This window comes from Sceloporus occidentalis, unplaced genomic scaffold, assembly GCF_023333645.1.
Source record: "Sceloporus occidentalis isolate IW3139 unplaced genomic scaffold, rSceOcc1.0.p SCAF_7, whole genome shotgun sequence".
In the NCBI taxonomy this organism is placed as follows: domain Eukaryota; kingdom Metazoa; phylum Chordata; class Lepidosauria; order Squamata; family Phrynosomatidae; genus Sceloporus; species Sceloporus occidentalis.
The window spans coordinates 47470946-47489107 of record NW_028316987.1 but is presented as its reverse complement, the minus strand read 5'-3'; the positions used below and the strand labels follow the sequence as shown (position 1 = coordinate 47489107).

General features: G+C 39.1%; 1 protein-coding gene across 4 annotated transcripts in view; it reads left to right on the top strand.

The window, feature by feature from the left end:
* Window positions 1–17793, top strand: part of CMTM8 (CKLF like MARVEL transmembrane domain containing 8) — a 30231-nt gene extending 12438 nt beyond the window's left edge. The window contains exons 2-5 of one of the 4 annotated variants that reach the window (XR_016281928.1): window positions 12449–12622; window positions 13864–13980; window positions 15080–15332; window positions 16290–17793. Coding sequence is in view for 3 of the 4 variants with exons in the window: in XM_089532886.1 (XP_089389012.1) it covers window positions 12449–12622; window positions 13864–13980; window positions 15080–15163 (375 nt within the window). In the remaining variant the exon portion in view is untranslated. Of the gene's footprint in view, window positions 1–12448; window positions 12623–13863; window positions 13981–15079; window positions 15962–16289 lie in introns of those variants that run through there. The other 3 variants (XM_089532886.1, XM_089532885.1, XM_089532884.1) reach the window with 3 other exon arrangements.
* Window positions 17794–18162: the final 369 nt, after the last annotated feature.

Below are 18162 nucleotides of genomic sequence, written 5' to 3'. Positions count from 1 at the left end.
AGATAATCTGTAAAAGAAAGCTAATGGGACTGCTTAGAAAATGTCCTTGTTGAGGGCAGTAAAAACTCACCATGCAAGTGATAAATGAGACCAAATTCTTTACATTAGTTACACATATTGACATTTACATTTCCTTACAGGTTTGTGTGTGTGATAGCTTCGAAATTTGCTTTGACAGTATTTTTTTTCAATACATGGTACAGTCTTAGAGAGGCCATTTGGGAGGAGCTGAAAAACATTTTTAGTGAATAGGGGAAACTTCAGAGAGTCTAAATTGCTCCTTGTTTCTTTGCAGGCACAGAAACAGCAAAATCTAGTAGATAAAATAGTCAAAATTACAGAATAAATTAGACATATGCCAAGAAGTGTTATCCAGGAAGTGTTAAGACCTTAAGAATATCCCTTGCTAAAATTAGTGGAATATAAAATGCTGAACTTTGAACCCTATCGCATGGGGCTAAAACCCTGGCTTAACTTTCCCGAATTCATTCCTAATTCGGGAGGTGTTATCGCAAAAAAATCGCTGCCGAATTGTCGCCCATCTGAGTCCTGTAAGCCGCTTTGACAGCCATTTTTAGAAGTCGGAAGCGGGGGTTTTAACCCCATGCGATAGAGTCTTCAGTCTGGCTTGGGTGTTTGATGTCTAGAGGTGATAGAACTCAGCTTTTATTTTCACAACTTTAGGCTTGTTTGGTGTAGAAACTTAATTTTTAAAAAAATCAATGTAATTCTTTTAGTACCTTTTTTCCAGGATTTGCAGAGAAACTGTAACATTTTGCTGTGAGCTTAATTGTTATACAAATAGGAAAACTGGATGAAGATAGTTGAAAGAAGGAAGATGTCCCTGTTGTGTCTGTAAACAGAATACAGTGGACCCTTGTTATACGCTGGGGTTTGGTTCCAAGATCCCCCGTGTATAACAAAATCCGTGTATGCTCAAGTCCCATTACATATAATGACATAGCAAAATGGTGTCCCTTATAAAAAATGGAAAATCAAGGTAAATTTATACTTTTTTGGAACATTTTCAAACCGTGTATGCTTAAATCCGTGTATAAGAAATCCGTGTATAAGAAGGGCCGACTGTATTTTAGAAGATCTAGTAATCCATTGAAGAGTTAGAGCACTGGGCATGAAGAACATAGACCAGTGGCCAGCCTGGGTGGGAATAATGGAGAGTACCAGGTTTGGGGCATTTGTCCTCAGATGCTTTTGTCAGTATCACAATCATTCCTCCTGGAACACAGGGAATTACCTTATAGTTACACTATTCCATCTAGCCCATTGTATTACTATAGCAAGATAGTGGTGTCAGACAGCAATTCCAGCCACTGATAAATGATTATACAATAGTTTTTTGTGGTTTTTTTCAGGCTATGTTTTCCCCTTAGCATGTTCTAGAAGTGTTTATTCCTGACATTTCGCCAGCATCTGTGGCTGGCATCTTCATTCTCTGGAGATGCTAGCCACAGATGCTGGCGAAATGTCAGGAATAAACTCTTCTAGAACATGGCCACATAGCCCAAAAAACCCACAAAAAACTCTGAATGCCGGCCATGAAAGCCTTCGACTTCAGATTATACAATGTTTTTAAACAGTTTAAATGATGGTACATGCACATTGTATTTGGGTGCAAATTAACTGCCATTTACAAGATCACTTCAGTTCAGAAAATCCAAGTAGTAAAACAGAAAAGCTTTATTCAGAAACTAAAGATGTTCACAGCAGCCATATGTTGTCAGGACTGAGGTAATATCGGTTACACAGTATAATAAAAGCACTTAGCAATTATTATTTTTTAGAAGGCTTGCATTTCGTTCATCCATAAATCAATCTTTGAAATTTTCTCTTCCCAGAGGTACCCCTCCTGTCTTTTCTGTGCCAGCCATTTCTCATGAGACTGAGCTGGACTCTCAGAGCGATATCCACTCCTCACACATCTGCTTGTTAACTGTCCTCTGAATGGTAAACAACCAGCATCATTAATAATACACCATGTCCCATCAACCATTATTTAAAAAAATACTACAAGCCAACATCTATAGCTATCAAGCATGGCAGGAAATCTGAGGAATTGTGGCCCTGGCAGTAATAGTCATTGAGGTAAAACAATTAGTGCCCTAGAACCTTAGAACTAGAAGGGACCACAACAGGAACCTTTCTCTTCCCTGTTAGTCTCCTTTTCTCAGGCAAGTCAAATGCTAAGGAAAAAAAACAGAGATGGCCAATGTGGATAATGGAGCACACAAGATACTCTGTTCATTAGCTCTTGCTCTAGTCTCTGTGCTGGACTTGAGATGCTGTGAATGGAGTGAGCTGGGTGTGTCATGCAAGGCTTCCACAGTTATGACAGCACAGAGACACTAAGATCCTCTGCCACCCTTCACATTGCACAGGATTTCCTCTATTTTCCTTCTTCTCCATTGCGATAGTAATTTCCAAGTTAATTGCTGTGGAAAAAATGGAACACAGTATGTTTTAATGTCTACATGAAAGTAACAAAACCATGTACAGTTGGTCCTTATCCACTGATATTTTATCCATGGATTAAAATATCCATGGATTGAAAATATTTAAAAATATATAAATTCCAATAAGCAAATACTGATTTTGCCATTTTATATAAGGGACACCACTTTACTATGCCATTGTGTTGAATGGGACTTGAGCATCCACGGATTTTGGTATTCATGGGGGGTCCTGGAACCAAACCCCAGCAGATAGCAAGGGCCCACTGTATAAAGTAGTCCATCACCCCCCAATTATTCCATAGATAGAGCACTATCAGTTGGTAGAAATTCAGAAGTTACCCAACCAGTTATAAAAGTGATAAGTGGCTGTGTTCATTGACTGGAAAGAAGGGGCAGGAGACCAGCACCGCAAGAGGGGAATGTTTTTGGTAGGACCAACTCAAATGTCACACAATTGTGTGCTGTCTTTTTGAGTTCTCCATAATTTTTTTCTCAGTGTGAGTGTCAAACAAAATGGAGGGGGGTGTTAGCATGCTTTTGAACCCCCTCCCCCTAGGGTTGCCATAAGTCAGGACCTCCAAACCGGGACAAATGTAGGACAACATTTTCAAATGTAGGGCACATTTTTTTAAATGGAAGACATGCAAAAAATTTGATAATTTTTTAAAAAAATGTTAATATAAATGCATGTTTCTTAGGCATGATCAAAATGGAGGACATTTTGGCATTATTCCTAGACAGGCAAACTTATATATTATTAATAATAAAATTAACCAAAAATAAAATAAAAAACAAGGGAAACATATATTTTTAGTAATAAAATTAACCAAAAATAAAATAAAAATAAATACACTGAAACCAGACTGACTCTTTTACACAACCCTGCCCTGAAAAAAGAAATAAATAAAGAAGGCCGACTGGAAATGGCCACTCTCCACCTCCTGCTTTTCGTCTTATCAGTGATTCCCAAACTTGGGCCTTCCAGCTGTTTTGGACTACAGCTCCCAGAATCCCTGCCAGTTGGCTAAACTGGCTGAGGCTTCTGGGAGTTGAAGTCCTAGAACCTAAATGACTAGAGTTTGGAAAGCACTCTCTTGCTGCTTGGAGCCATATGGGGCCAGGAAAGAGCCCTTTCCCCTCGCTCAGAGTCCTCCTCGCCTCCGCCTCCTCCTCCGAGGCTCTGCCTCCTTAAGGGGACAAGCTCCCTTTTTAGGTCGGCGCACGATGCGTGGAAAGAAGCGCACGGAGGAGGAGGAGGGTAGCCGGCCGGCTGCATGAGCAGCCGCGGCCATGAAAAGGGAGCACGCGGAGGAGGCGGCGAAGGAGGAGGAAGTAGAGGCGGGTGGTCAGCTGCTTCTGCTGCTGCTGCGGCTGCTTCTCGCTGCCCACCTCTGCCCGCTGCCTCAGTCCCTCAACGTCCCACATGGCCAGCCTGCCAGCCATAGGAGGAGCTCCAGCCTCCGACAGAGCTCTGCGCGCGCCAGAGCAGAACTGTGAGTGTGGGCGCACGGGGCACAGGGCCCGGGCGGGTGCCAAAGGCCGCGGCAGTGGCAGTAGCGGCCAGAGGGCCCACATCAACAGCCGCACAAACAAAAACAGCCACGGCGGCAGCAAGTAAGATCGGCGGTGCTCTAACCCGGGGGGGACCTGTCCCAGGAGAGAGGCAAAACCGGACCGTGACCATGCGGCACGGTCCAAAACTGGGAAAGTCCCGCCCCCCACAGGGATATGGCAAGCCTACCTCCCCCAAGTCTGCAGTTTGTAACTTATCTTCAAATGGAGTAGAGGAAGAAAGGTGTAGACACAATTAGATTAGCCTTTGCCAGTTGCTAAGAGACTTCAGGTTGTGTCAAGGGCTATGGTGACAAAACATAAAAACTGCCTCCCTTTTATTTTATGTTTTGAAATATGAAGTCCTCTTGTATGGACATAACTGGAATGGAGGCTAAGACAAAAATGCATGCTTTGACCTTAGGTCTTGTCAGGACATATGGGAAATTTTAACAGAGGGCTCTCTAACAGAGAAGGCTCACAAAACTATAGTTCCCAGAACCCCCTAATATTGTGTCAGGGCAGTTAAAGCTGAGGAAGTTATGTTGCTTGTAGTTTGTATTATGTATATATTTGTGTATTTTATGTTTGTATGTTATATGTTTTTAATGAATATATTTTTTAAAAAAAGCTGTCTCAAACTGGATTTTTTCTGCAGTGTGTTTTGGAACAGTGTCTTTGCATTATTCAAAAGTACTGTATATTACCTATAAGAGAGACTTAATTTTATGTTGAATGTCTTCAGTTGCAAACTATCCAGAGAAGAGTTTGCAGACTTCCTTGATTTCATAAACATAAATGAGTGATAGTTTCAGGTCTCTGACTGAAAACATGATTTTGAAAAGAAATGTGGGACGCAAAAGTTGTAGCAAAATTAAGACTTATATTTAAGTGGTCTGTTTGGTGAGAGGACATTAATGCATTTGTTGTTTTGTGAGACTAATATTTTCTTTGCATCTTCCTGTGAGAAACTGTTCCAGCTGGAATGGTTACAAATTTTGTTTCCAGCAAGTGGTAGGAAAAGCGTTTCCTATATTCAGACACATGTACAAAATATCACAGAATAATTCTGGTGCCAGCTATATATAGCTAGTGTAACAGGAAGGTGGAGATCTAAAAACAGCCAAGATTGCTAGTGTTAATGAAGCAGCTTTATACAGCATTGTTCTTTTGAAGCCTTTAGAAATGCTTTAAACAAACTGGCCTGTGTAAATAAAGTTCTGCCAAGAGTCATTCACAGTCCTTGTTAGACATTCCTTAACCCCCCAAAAAGTGCAGGGGGATAGAAAATGCCACTGAAGTATTGGGCAGGCATTGCACAGAAGTAAATAATATAATGGCAGATAACATGTACTGCTTTTCAAAAGTGCCTATCTTAATTACATTTCCTAGGACTGCATTGTTTAACAGTTCCCATTTATAAATAATAATGGACATATTTTAGAATCTGAGGAGAGGAATGTTTAATGGCATTTCTTATATGGAACTAATGTTTTAAATAGTTCAGTATTTTATATTCCTTGTTTTCTTTCAAAAGCTATACCTGATGAAATTCCTCCTTTGTATAACTGTTAAAGATACAAGAGCACTGTACTCTTTTACATATGACCACTACATTTTTTAAAAACAGGATGTGAAAGGTTAGAAATGTCCAGTCTTCATTGTGTTTACTTGAAAGGAAGTCCAATACATTGGAATTAATTTATTTATAGTAATTGTCATGATTGTATGAAAATAAGTTAAGTCCAGTTACAGTATGTACATGGTACCAGTAAAGTTATCATGAGCTTCTCCTGTATTAAATTACTCCAGTTTAGCATCAGTCTGGCACTTTTGCATACTTTGAACACAATTATGTTATCTGTAATGCATTGTGGTGGTGCCTGAATTAGGCCAATGGAAAGGCTAAACATACATCACACTAGGTTTCAAAGTTCACTAGCTTCTTCATCAGGAAAGATCATTTTTAAAAAATCATATAGAAGAAGAAAACAGGCTATGGTAGTGTTATTGATTTGTATCTGAAGCATTTACATAAGGTGGTCTTTAAGATGGAAATTACTGTACAAATAAGATTTTCAAACTACGGGTTGCTCCTTCTTCAAATCACAGTTTCCTAGTTCTGCTATTTTCCTGTCACAAGAAGCCATAGCTTAACAAACTAGGAAAGCCTCTAACTAGCAATTTCTCTCATCTATAGGTGTATGAAGAAGTGCTTGTTTAAGAAATCATGATTTATTGGAAAGGGAATAAGTACTAACCTTCTCATCCCATTTACAGTACATCATGAGTTCTTAAAATCGCAGTATTTAATATGAGACATGGCATTATACAAATAAGCATTGCTTTTTGTATTTTAAAAAATCATTTCTCTTTTCTTCTCATTGGGTGGTTGTATTATTGTACTCCTACAGTAAGGAGTGGGTAACAGCTCACTATTCAGAATCATTACTTTGGATCTAGAAAAGTGCCCTAAGAAAACAATCCTTTACCACTGCTGTATTGTCTGCAGAAAGAATACGTTCTGCTCCATGTGAAACATAATTTGGAGCACATAACAGCCCTTTAAAAATAAGTCCCAAAGGGCTTTACTATTAACATTAACTACCATGATTAAATATTGACATGTATTGTTCCACTAGAAAAAAAGAGGTCAGTTCATATATACTGAATGGGGAGGCTTTCTACAGTCAGTCTGCTTACTGTTTCAGATATGTTTGTAGGATATGACCCTCTGCACTCCATATCAAAAATGAGATGTAACCTGTATGACCTACTGTCAGAAAAGCTCCATAGAACTGGATATCTGATGCAAAGCTTGGGCACGAATAAAAAAACAAATAGCAATATTTTTTATTATTATTGCAAAGATATACACTTCCCCTCCAGGTACCAAAGCTATGTCTAGCTGTATTTATAAAGGTGAAATCTAATTTCTGTACTGAGTGACCTCCACTTGTCTAATCCTTTCCTCCTGCCTTCAGAAGATTTTGTGCACTTATTTATTCTGCTTGAGAACTCTTTTGGACATACATACTACACTTTCATTTATAAAATAAATGGTTGACATTACATGTTTTATTTTATGTTTCATTCCTTAACTGTGAGGGCCTGTGTTATGGTGACATTTTCTCACAGCTGAGATCCTCCATTAGAACTTAACTCAGCCTGTGCAATTCCACATCCTCCATCTTCTATCATGCCGAAGGAGGGGCTGATGCTTATCAGTGGGGAAGGGAGGGAAAGAGAAGGTGAGTGAGACCATGAAGCAGCAGCATGACTTTGCTGGAGCGTGGGAGAAGGAGAGAAATGAGGCTGTGCTCATAGGTAGATTGCACCTTCCTTTTTCTTCCCTTAGGAGTCCAGAGCAGCCATATCTTTTTGGTTTGAATTCCTTCTCCCCCTCCCCTTCATTTCCCACCAATAAGAAGCAGCAACAGTTTCCCATCTCTGGCCTTGATAGCTGCTCGTGAATTACGTTTTGGTATGGAGGGGCTGTTCCCTTGCCCTCCTTTCCAAAACTTCTCTCCCAAGTAACTATCAAACCCCAGAAACAGGCTGCTGTTACTGCATCTTATTGGTGGGAAATGGAAGTAAGTGACACGTGGCAGCCCACATGTTCCATGTTATCATTTCATTTTCTGTGTGTTATGAGATAAAGGCCTGTTACAGACTGCCAAAATAAAGCTGCTTCGGATCTCGTTGGAGGTATGCTATTTAAATGATAGATAGGTCCTAAGAGTCTGGAGGTCGCACCAAAGCCACACTCCATTCCTAAGAACTGGAGTGCAGCTTTGGTGCAGCCTCCGGATTCTTAGGATGCATGCATCATTTAAACAGCATGCCTCCAAAGAGACCCGAAGCAGCTTTATTTTGGCAGTCTGTAACTGGCCAAAGTATTTAAAATATTTTTTCTAATAAAAGAATCCCTAGTGTGTATGCATGCTATGAGATTTGGCAACACTTGTATTTTGTTTTTGTTTTAAAACCAAAAATACAGATCCTGCCAGGAGAAAATAATGTGCCCACTTGCGGCCTCCCTGCTGTTTGTTGTATTGTATTGGATGTTTAAGACTTGTTATATGTTTCCAGAACATGAGTTTGAAACTGTGGGTTGTTTGTTCTTATGCTCTGATGAAGGAGAACAAAGACTCAAAGAACATGGGAGTTTATCACAAGAAGGCAGAAACTAGATTAGGTTAACCTGAACAGAAGTAGAAAAAACCCACAAATGTGGGTTGTTTTTCAGATGACGTTTGGGTGAAAGAGAAATAACATGGAAATAACCTGAACAGAAAGTCGCCAAAACCCACTCCTTTTTACTTTTGGGGATTTCCAAAAGTAAAAAGGAGTGGGTTTTGGCGACTTTCCATTCGGATTAATGTGGCGTTATTTTTCCTTTACAGAAGCACATCTGAAAAACAACCTGCTTTTTCAGATTTTCTCAGACTTTTAAATCCCATTTCTGCATGGGATTTAAGCAATTTGCCTCCATGTGATAAACTCCATGGTATGATATGGTGGAGCATAGAGCCCTAAACATGGAGCCATAGGGAAATACTGAAGTTGTTTGGCAGACTCTTTTCAGTGTCTGCTGAAAAGCCATCCAGTTACAGCTATGAGCACAATCCACCCAAAGTGAAGTACTTTGGGGTCCGCTGACTTGAACAGCAGAGAGAAACATAAGCTTTTACTCTCAGGTTGAAATCAGTGGGATGTGGAATAGTTTAACTCTGGGCCATACCCTGTATATTTTCAATGTCTATTGAAGTCTAGAGAATTATTTTGAAAATGCTCAGATTAAGGTGATGAAAAGCAGGAGAACATTTTTTGACAGTTGTGTTGAAAGAAGCTTACACAGTTATGGTTTGTCATGTCTGTGGCAGTGCTGCAGGAGGCGAATAAGCAATCCTGCCAAAATAATCTCTTCTAAACAGTTATTAAAGCATCACTGTTGTGGCTTTATTGATGCCTCTTCATGATTCCTAGGCATGCAGGCTCATTTCTCCTTTGCTAGCCAGTCAGCAGACAAGACTACGCAACAGGAAACCACACAGATTCTACAAACCACTAAAAAAGAAAAGTTCTTGTAACCTAAGAGACAATCAGGATATTATGACACAGGATTACATCACTGCAGTAGTTAGTCCACTTTTTCAGCCTACCAAGCTTCATGAGAATAAAAGCTAACAATGGACCAATTGTTCTAGCATGTGTTTCCTAGATCTCAGTAGTATTAGGACCTCATATATTTTCCTTGGCTGGCTGGGTGCATGACTTTTGAATCAGTTTGCAAGAGACATTTAAACACTGTAGAAATCTGTTTTGCGGCATTATGTCCCTGTATACTAATACAGACCGAATGTAAAGTTATCAGCCAAGAGACAGCCTGACCTTTTAAATTCTAATCAAGAAATGTGTAATATTATTTTGGAGTTTGTCAGGCTCGATAAAATACCACGTTCAGTTTTCCTGAACCAGCTGAAAATGTCAAACAGCCCTTTAATCCGTTATATCTCAAAGCTGTGACCAAAATAAATGAGCTGTGGCTCAAAGCTCATGCAGGGAATAGGACAGCTTTCATTGAACATCTTGCTTACAAGAAACAGTTTGTTACCACTGATGGGCACTAGGCAGTATAGCTAGCATCTTAAGCTTGGCAAGTATTGAACAGTGCACATACTGCTCAGATAAAAGTCTTCTAATGGCTAGTCGGAATAACTCTGAAGAACGATAATGGAAAATGTCATAGGACATGAGTAGTGTAGCCTGCTGGCAACATTGAGCACCTGAATTCCAGGGGCTTCAAGGGCTTTCAGGGGCTGCCATATTGAACAATGTACATACAGATTCTTACCCTAGCAGTATCTGCACTGTTCAATACTGCAACCCCTGAAAATCTTTCGGAGTCTTGCAGATTCTCCTGCACCCCACTTTTAAATTTCCTCCCAAGTAATATTCATGTGATTTGTCTGTCCCTGAAGCACTCCAAAATGCACCCAAAACACACACAGATGTGGCAGTTTCCCCTCATCATAACCAGTCCAACTTTGTTGCACCACAAAATGGCAAACACAAGTGATGTGATGTCACTTTCTCTTCACTGTGACAAGCTAGTGCAGCCTACAGTGGGGTATAAGGGGGCAAAACTTAGCCCCTTCTCTCAGTTCTTTACCCATAGAATGTTAATCCCATTAAAAGTATTGATATGTGATTGTCATGACACCCCAAGATTTAACATCTGTAGCTATTTTCTAGAAGATATTATAATCCAGCAGTTGTTTATAATTGTTGGTAATGTGATCAACATAGATTATTCTAAGCATTATACTTGTACTTCAGACCTGTAGGTTTGAGCAATTCTAAAACCACAACCACACTTCATCAGTTTGGTGAGTGGGTTAATCACTGTTTCAATATTGGAGATGAAATATTCTTGTGGAACAATGGTGCCCTCCAGTGGTAAAAGAGATTAATGTTTTCTATACCAGTACAGTAATATGATTGCATAATGGTAATCTATATGAAAATAAGTTTTCATCTTGACATTTAAGCAAATAGCAGTTATTGAATGTGCTTTTCATATGAAATACTACATTGTTTTCAATATGCTGGGAAGACAACTTGAAGGAGTAAATAGAATATTAAATTGGATTTGGATGAAATAGAAAAACAGGCAGAAGACTGAATTGAATTTGTATGAATTTGCTATGTTTTGTTTGCCTGACCTTCTTCTAATGTAGACTTATCCAACTTTGGGTCCCCAAATGTTCTTGAATGGCTCTTCCACCACACTTTATATTGGACAATATCATCTGGGGATTTTCAGAGTTGCAATCCAACAACATCTTGGCGGGGTACATACCGCCACTTTGCGGCGCTCTGCCGCCGCCGCCAGTAGGTCCGCGGGGGAGCCGGAGCCTTCACACGGCCCGACTCCCGCGCGGACCGAAAAAGAAGCTCCAAAATGGAGTTTCTTTTTTCGTCGCGTTTGCGACGTAGCGAGGTGCCAGGGGCGCGCTCGCTACGTCACAAGCGGCGCGACGCGTACGGACGCTCAGCGTCCGATACGCAAAGATGGCGGCGCCCATGTGAAAGGGGCGCCGCCATCTTGTACGTATTCTATACGTACTAGGGTTAGGGGGGTGCGGAAGCACCGCCCCTTCCTAACCCTAGTACGTATAGAAGACGTACTATATGGCGGTATGTATCCCGCCCTTGAAAACTTTTAGGGCTACTGTGGATGAGGCATGGGTATATATGTGAACCATGATCCCACCATGCCTGTACATTTGTCTATTTTAGAAATCTCTGCAGATTTGAAAGAGATTTAAAGTGCATTTGCCTGCTGTTAGCAACCCTGATAAGGTAGGGTTCCCAAATATTTGCTTATTCAGCTGAAAGTGCTTGCAACTTCTGTTCAGATATTTGCACTGAAAATATCAAAAACAATGAAGCAGTTTAGGTTGCAGGGATGTTATGGGTGATTCCAGCAGGCATATTAACATCCACTTTCCAATTTAGCCTTACTTGAATTGTAAATGAATACCTTCATAGGGTTTTAGTGAATATAGGATTGAAGAAGTTCCTAAAATGTGAATTATTATGCTTCTATGTATGTTTATTTTAAAATCTGAGATAATAGAATCATAGAATTATGGAATTCTAGAGTTGGAAGAGAGCCCAAGGGTCATCCAGTCCAATTCCCTTCTGCCAGGCAGAAAGACACAGTCAAAGCACCTCCGACAGATGGCCATCAAACCTCTGTTTAAAGATCTCCAAAGAAAGAGACTTCACCGCATTCAAAGGCAGCAATATATTCCATTGTTGTACAGCTCTTACTTTATTATTCCTAATGTGATACAGTATGTGACCTCCACATTTCCACAAACATTATTTTCCAGATACTGAAGTAATAGATAGCCTATAATAATGTTACAATAAGGGGATTGGATTATTCCTCATCTTTCTGCAGTATAAAGACATATGTAATTTGATTTTGTTTAAAATCTTGTTAATATGAAGAAATGGAATTGAGAATCATGCTGGTTCAGAAAGAAATAATAATCACTATTGAGATATAAATGTTCCCCCAGGATTGTATATAGGGAAGGAAAAGGAGCTTCCCTCTTGCTAGTAGAACAACTGAGCCAAAAGAGTCTATATTTATCTCAATATAGAGTGTATCTACACTGTAGAAATAATGCATTTTGATACCACTTTAAGTGCTGTAGTGCCATTTTATGGAATACTGGGATTGGTAGTTTTGTGTGTGTTTTTTTACTCCAAAAAGGGGGGGGGGGGGGACCAAGCCTGAATACTCATATTAAAAATGTAGAGTCCAGTAGGAACAATGGCTGTTCCTTTTTGGTTTTTGTTTGTCCTCCATCTTAACAATAATTTATTTCTTCTTTCTATATTTGCAGATATTAGGATTGCTGGTATGGACACTAATTGCTGGAACAGAATACTTCTTGTATCCTGTCTTTGGTTGGGTAATGTTTGTGGCTGTGTTCTACTGGGTTCTTACACTCTTCTTCTTAATCATCTATATGACAATGACGTACACTAGGATTCCCCAAGTACCATGGACCACAGTTGTGAGTATATCTGCTTTTGTCCATATTCCAGGGAGTTTTAAAGTGGGGGAAATAACCTGGTAACAGCAATACTTTGTACATATAGACAACTTCTGTTAGCACACCAAGCTCTCATTTCATTAGGGTGGCATTGTCTTGTGTTCCTGAACCAGTTTCTGAACAAAGTTCGTAAGTCAAAAAGAGCAGAAATATATGCCACCGCAACTCTGTGTGAGTATGTGTGTTTGTATGTGTGTGAGAGAAAACTATTTCAGTGGGTTTTTACATCATCCTTGTGCTGAGGTATATTCGTCCCAGGTTGGGGGGGGGGTTAAATCAAGACTAGCCAGGAAACCTATTCTATGGGCAATCAGTTCTAACAGTAATATTTTACTTGAATTCTTGATTCAAAGGGGAAATGGATGCTTGATCTCACTTGAGAAACTGTGGTAGTCTGTTTCTGACATGTCAGTACAATGATGGACTTGTATTAGCCAATAAAAGAGGGTTTGCATACAAATGAGGTGTTATACAAACTCATACAAAGAAAGGGGAATGTGAATTAAGTGCACTCAAGTGTCCAGTGGTATTTTATACCCCATAGAGCTTGATTCTCAAGCCTGACGTCTTAAAGATAGGTTTCCTGTAATGCTGAGGTGCCTTTCAGTAGCCCAGGGAAAGATGTACCTGGAGACTATTGCTAGAACAATTCACCTCTTTATTTCAATGGCAGATCTGCTTTTGAGGAAGTATACCGATGTTGTAATACCTGTTGAGATATCCATGCTAACATGCTTCTCTGAGCCTTTACCCCCCCCCCCCCCGTGTCATGAGCTACACCTCCCATCATCCCCAGCCACAGCAGCCATTTGGAGTTTAGTCCAACACATCTGCAGGGTGTCACCTTTTACAAGGATGTCACAGAATAAATATGATGAACTTATAAATTGAGGCAGTCTTAAATAAGTCACTTCATTTCTGACAACACAGGGCTAATCAGTGGCTTTAATCCAACATTCTGTACCAGTTGCATTGGTAATATATGGTAGCTAATATAGTTTTGGATGGGTGTGGTCTGGCATGTGGGACATGAGTTTTCAGCAAAGAAGTCTAGCAGCTCTAATAGCTTTAGGATAATAACCACATACATCAGTTCTTATCCTTAAAGCCTGCATTATTCATGGCTTCAGTTTAAACAAGAGGCATGAATGAAATAATGCACATGAAGATGCTCACCATCTCGTTCTTCTTTGCCTCCCTAGGGTCTATGTTTTAATGGCAGTGCCTTTCTTTTGTACTTCATTGCTGCCATTGTAGATGCATGTGCAGTCACCAAAGAACTAGACAGCCATAATTACAACAGCTGGGCTGCTTCTTCAGTAAGTAAAAAAAGACTCATTAAAAATACTCATTATACTGCAAGGGTGGGAAGGATGTTGTAAGAATTTTATTGCTGTATCTTTGTGTAAAGGGAAAAGACTCTGAAAAGGCACCTGTGTTTGTATGTGCTCCATGAGATCAAGTTTCTTATGCAGTCAGAGCTCTGTTCATACAGACAGCACACAAACAAGAGCAAGGAGTGAGATGTATATAGCTTTCACTTTTTGGATCTTTGGCTTTATCCAGAGAGGATGGAGATGGTTTTCCCCAACCTACAGAGACTTCACTGGTCCAGTAATTATGTAGCTGGTCTGTCTAATTAGTCTGTCTCATTAACCATGGTTTATTAGAGTGAAATCCAGCCTTGGGTACTACCCACTTGTCTTGTGCACTGGGATTCAAAATTATCAAGTTTTAATAAATAGCATTTTCCTGTTGTATGCAAATGGGAAAACTGTGGGTCAATTTCTGTTTGCCAAACAATACATGCCATTAGGCTATATCTCAGTATATTTGAATTGACTTACACTGATTCACACTGAACCATGTGTCTGCATAAGTACACACAGCTAATCATATAACAGCTTATTGTTGTTTACCATTCACATATTCTTGCCTAGAAATAACAACATTTGGATTGTCAGGCGGTGGAAGGTGAGTGTGATCATTGGACAAGAACAATAATGGCTAACTCTATTAAAAATACAGATGTTCTGTATATATAACATCTTTTAGAAATGACCAGACCCTATTGAATAAAATTTCTCAATGAAATGAATGCTTGGTAAAATCAGGTATCAATCACTCAAGCTGGAAAACTACTGAACATGAGATATGCGGGATCACTTGGATCAACACTTAAGAATCCATTTGTATATTTATTTTTATTGACATCAGCGGGATTGTGTTGTTGTGAATATGACTTACTTTTCTTTTTTTAACCTGTGCACTAAAGCCAGTAAGGATTGCTCACAAGTTTAACACCCTTTAAAAAGAATTTAAAAACCTTATTGTTATGTGCCATAAATTATCTTTGAATATGACTAAAGGTCTGCCAAACTATTTTGTAACTTTTTTCCTCTTTTTTTTTCTGTACAGTTCTTTGCCTTCGTTGTCACTTCATGCTATGGTGGAAATGCCTATTTTAGTTTCGTGTCTTGGAGATCACGGACCTTGCAATAAATATCCTCTTTAAATAAAAGAAATACAAGTGTATAGGTATATGTCGTTACTTGTACATTTAAATTCCCTACACTTGGTGTGGGGTAAATGTAATTTTCTGTGCCATTTACATCACAGATTACCATAAACCAAGAAGTAGATGAGGAAACTTGAGCTGAATGAAGAAGAGGTAAATGCAGAAACCTTCGAAACATTCTCACTGACTAAACCATATTTGGTCATGTCATCTGAACATCTGAACATGTCATCTGAGTCAAGGATTGGTATTTTTGTTAAGGCTAAGTGCCAAGTATATGCTGAAAGCCTTCTGATATAATGGTATACACTAATACTCCAAAATAAACTTTATTGAGCTCAAAGGGACTGACTCCACAACAAGGTATATTATAGCAGCATTTTTAAATTTGGTGCCTCCAGATGTATTAGACTACCAGCATTCCCAGTTAGATGGTCCTGTTGGATAGGAATGGCATGGTTCATAACACATCTGAAGGTTGTTTGGGGAAGGTTAGTGCATAGTGCAGCCTTACTAATGGGCAGTTTTTATATGTGATTATAAGATTTATGAAAATGTGCTATTGCTTTTGTAGCAGTAAGCAGTCATTCTCTGTCTGATAAAGTATTGTATATTGGATCCAGATTTACTCAAAACATACCTACTGAAATCAGAGGATATTAATGGAACTTAGTTTATTCATCTGATTTCAGAAGTTTTTCATCAGTCTGCTCTCAGGAAAAGTAAATCTTTATCCAACACAGTGAATAGAATTTTATATTTTTATCAATTAATAGAGTGTTTCAATAGAGTATTATACATGTTATAAGAAAATGTCTGCTTTTTATTTTGTAAATGTACTTTTCTATCCCAGTATTGTACTGTATATATTTATTCAAAAGTCTCACTTTGTTTAGTTCAACTTAACTCGCAAGCAAATCTGTGTAGAACTGCAGCTGTGAAACTTCTGAATTAAAGTGCCACAGTTTCAAGATTAACTGATCTTACATAGATGAGAATACTTTAAACTGGGTTAGACCTGCATTAGGAAAGAAAAATAAATTAAACCTGCCAGTATTATTATGCCTTTCTACAAATCTAGAGCAACATCACTTGAAATACCCTGTACAGGTCCGGATGCTGCACATCACAAAGGACATTGTAAGGGGGAACAAAGGAAAAGGAACAAAAGTGGCAAAGAAAATGATGAGGAAACTGGAGCAACTCATCAGAAGGAAAGGCTGCCATACTTGGATGTATTTACTTTAAAGAAAGAAAATGAGAGAGAGATATAAAATTATACGTAGCATGGAAAAAGTGTACAGGGAGTTTATTCCTCTGCCATAATACGAAACCAGGGTCATCCGGTGAAGCTGAATTGTAGGATATTCAAGAGAGACAAAAAGAAGAGCTTCTTCACACAATGCATAGTTATACTGAATAATTACGTGCTGCAAAATGTGGTGCTGGGTAAAGTATATAGCTTTAAAAGAGGGATATAAAAAGGCTCTCAAGTGGCTACTAGTCATATAACTCCATGCTACTTCCAGGATCAGAATCACAGGAACTTGGAAGGAGACCACAAGGACATGTAGCATATTTCTGAGAATAGCAGTTGCTGAGAAACAACAATGGGAGCATGCTCATATTACAGTCATGTCATTTTCGGATTCACTGTAGGAAACATGAATCTGGACTAGACAGGGCTTGGGTTTCATTTACTAGGTTTCTTACATTCTTAATTGCTGTTGAAAACAAGTGAGTCATAACTTAGTCATGATGAAAATCAAAGGGACCCTTTTACTAATTAAGTGTGGAGCCAACCCAGTATTTTTCATAGGCATCAGTGTTACACATTTTGGACAATTTCCTGCTTAAAGCCATTACATACAGTCCTGACATTTTTGGAGTTCTGCATTTTCTTTGAAACATTTTAGTGCATCTAAATTAGCTTCAAAGAAAACATTCATTATCTGGTTATTCTAGCAAACACAGTTCTGAAAACACTTAACACAAATGACCTGCTTAAGAATGTCAAAAGTCAACATTCAGAAGCCAGTGAATGAAAATGATTAGAAATAGAAATTTTATAAGCTTTTAATCAAGGTGAGCCCTTTTAAAATATTAATGTAGGTAGGCTAATTAGCATCCATTACATTTTGAGCTTTTAGAAGCAGTGGAAATTAAGTTGGTTTAAAGAAATGACTAAGCAACTGGCACACATTGAGCAGGCCTAGCTAAAGATTTTCCTGCCTGAAGCAAAGGATGAGATAGCACCTTTCTTCACACAGACAGGCAGTTGGATTATACAGTACTTCATTGAAGAAGATGGGCTATATTCTCAACCATTTCTGGGAGTAGCAAGTTCATGTGAGTAGGTGCAAATAGGGCACATCGCTCTGAACACTTTGTCACTACCCCCAACTCCTGAACATCTGTTGCTTCATTCTGCTTAATGGGGGAGCTGGTCCTGATGTTAACCAACTATGCGAAGAAACCGAAGAAAATCCTCAGGAACTTCATTTATCTTATATTATATATACACACATTTAATCTATTTCAGTAATATTTTTAATGCTATCATGAAAGTTACTTAGGCCTGTTACAGACTGCCAAAATAAAGCTGCTTCAGGTCTCTTTGGAGGTATGCTGTTTAAACGATGCATGCATCCTAAGAATCTGGAAGCTGCACCAAAGCTGCACTCCAGTGCTTAGGAATGGAGTGTGGCTTTGGCGTGACCTCCAGACTCTTAGGACCCATGCATCATTTAAATAGCATACCTCCAAAGAGACCCGAAGCAGCTTTATTTTGGCAGTCTGTAACAGGCCTTAGTTATCTAATCATGACACTGATATGTACAACATGACAGAATATAGGATGTTAGAAGAAAATGGTTTTAATTTCTCCTTAAGACCTTTAAATCCATTTATTAATATCAACATGACAACTTCTAGATCAATGGTTGCCAAACTTTGGTCCTCCAGATGTTTTGAACTTCAGCTC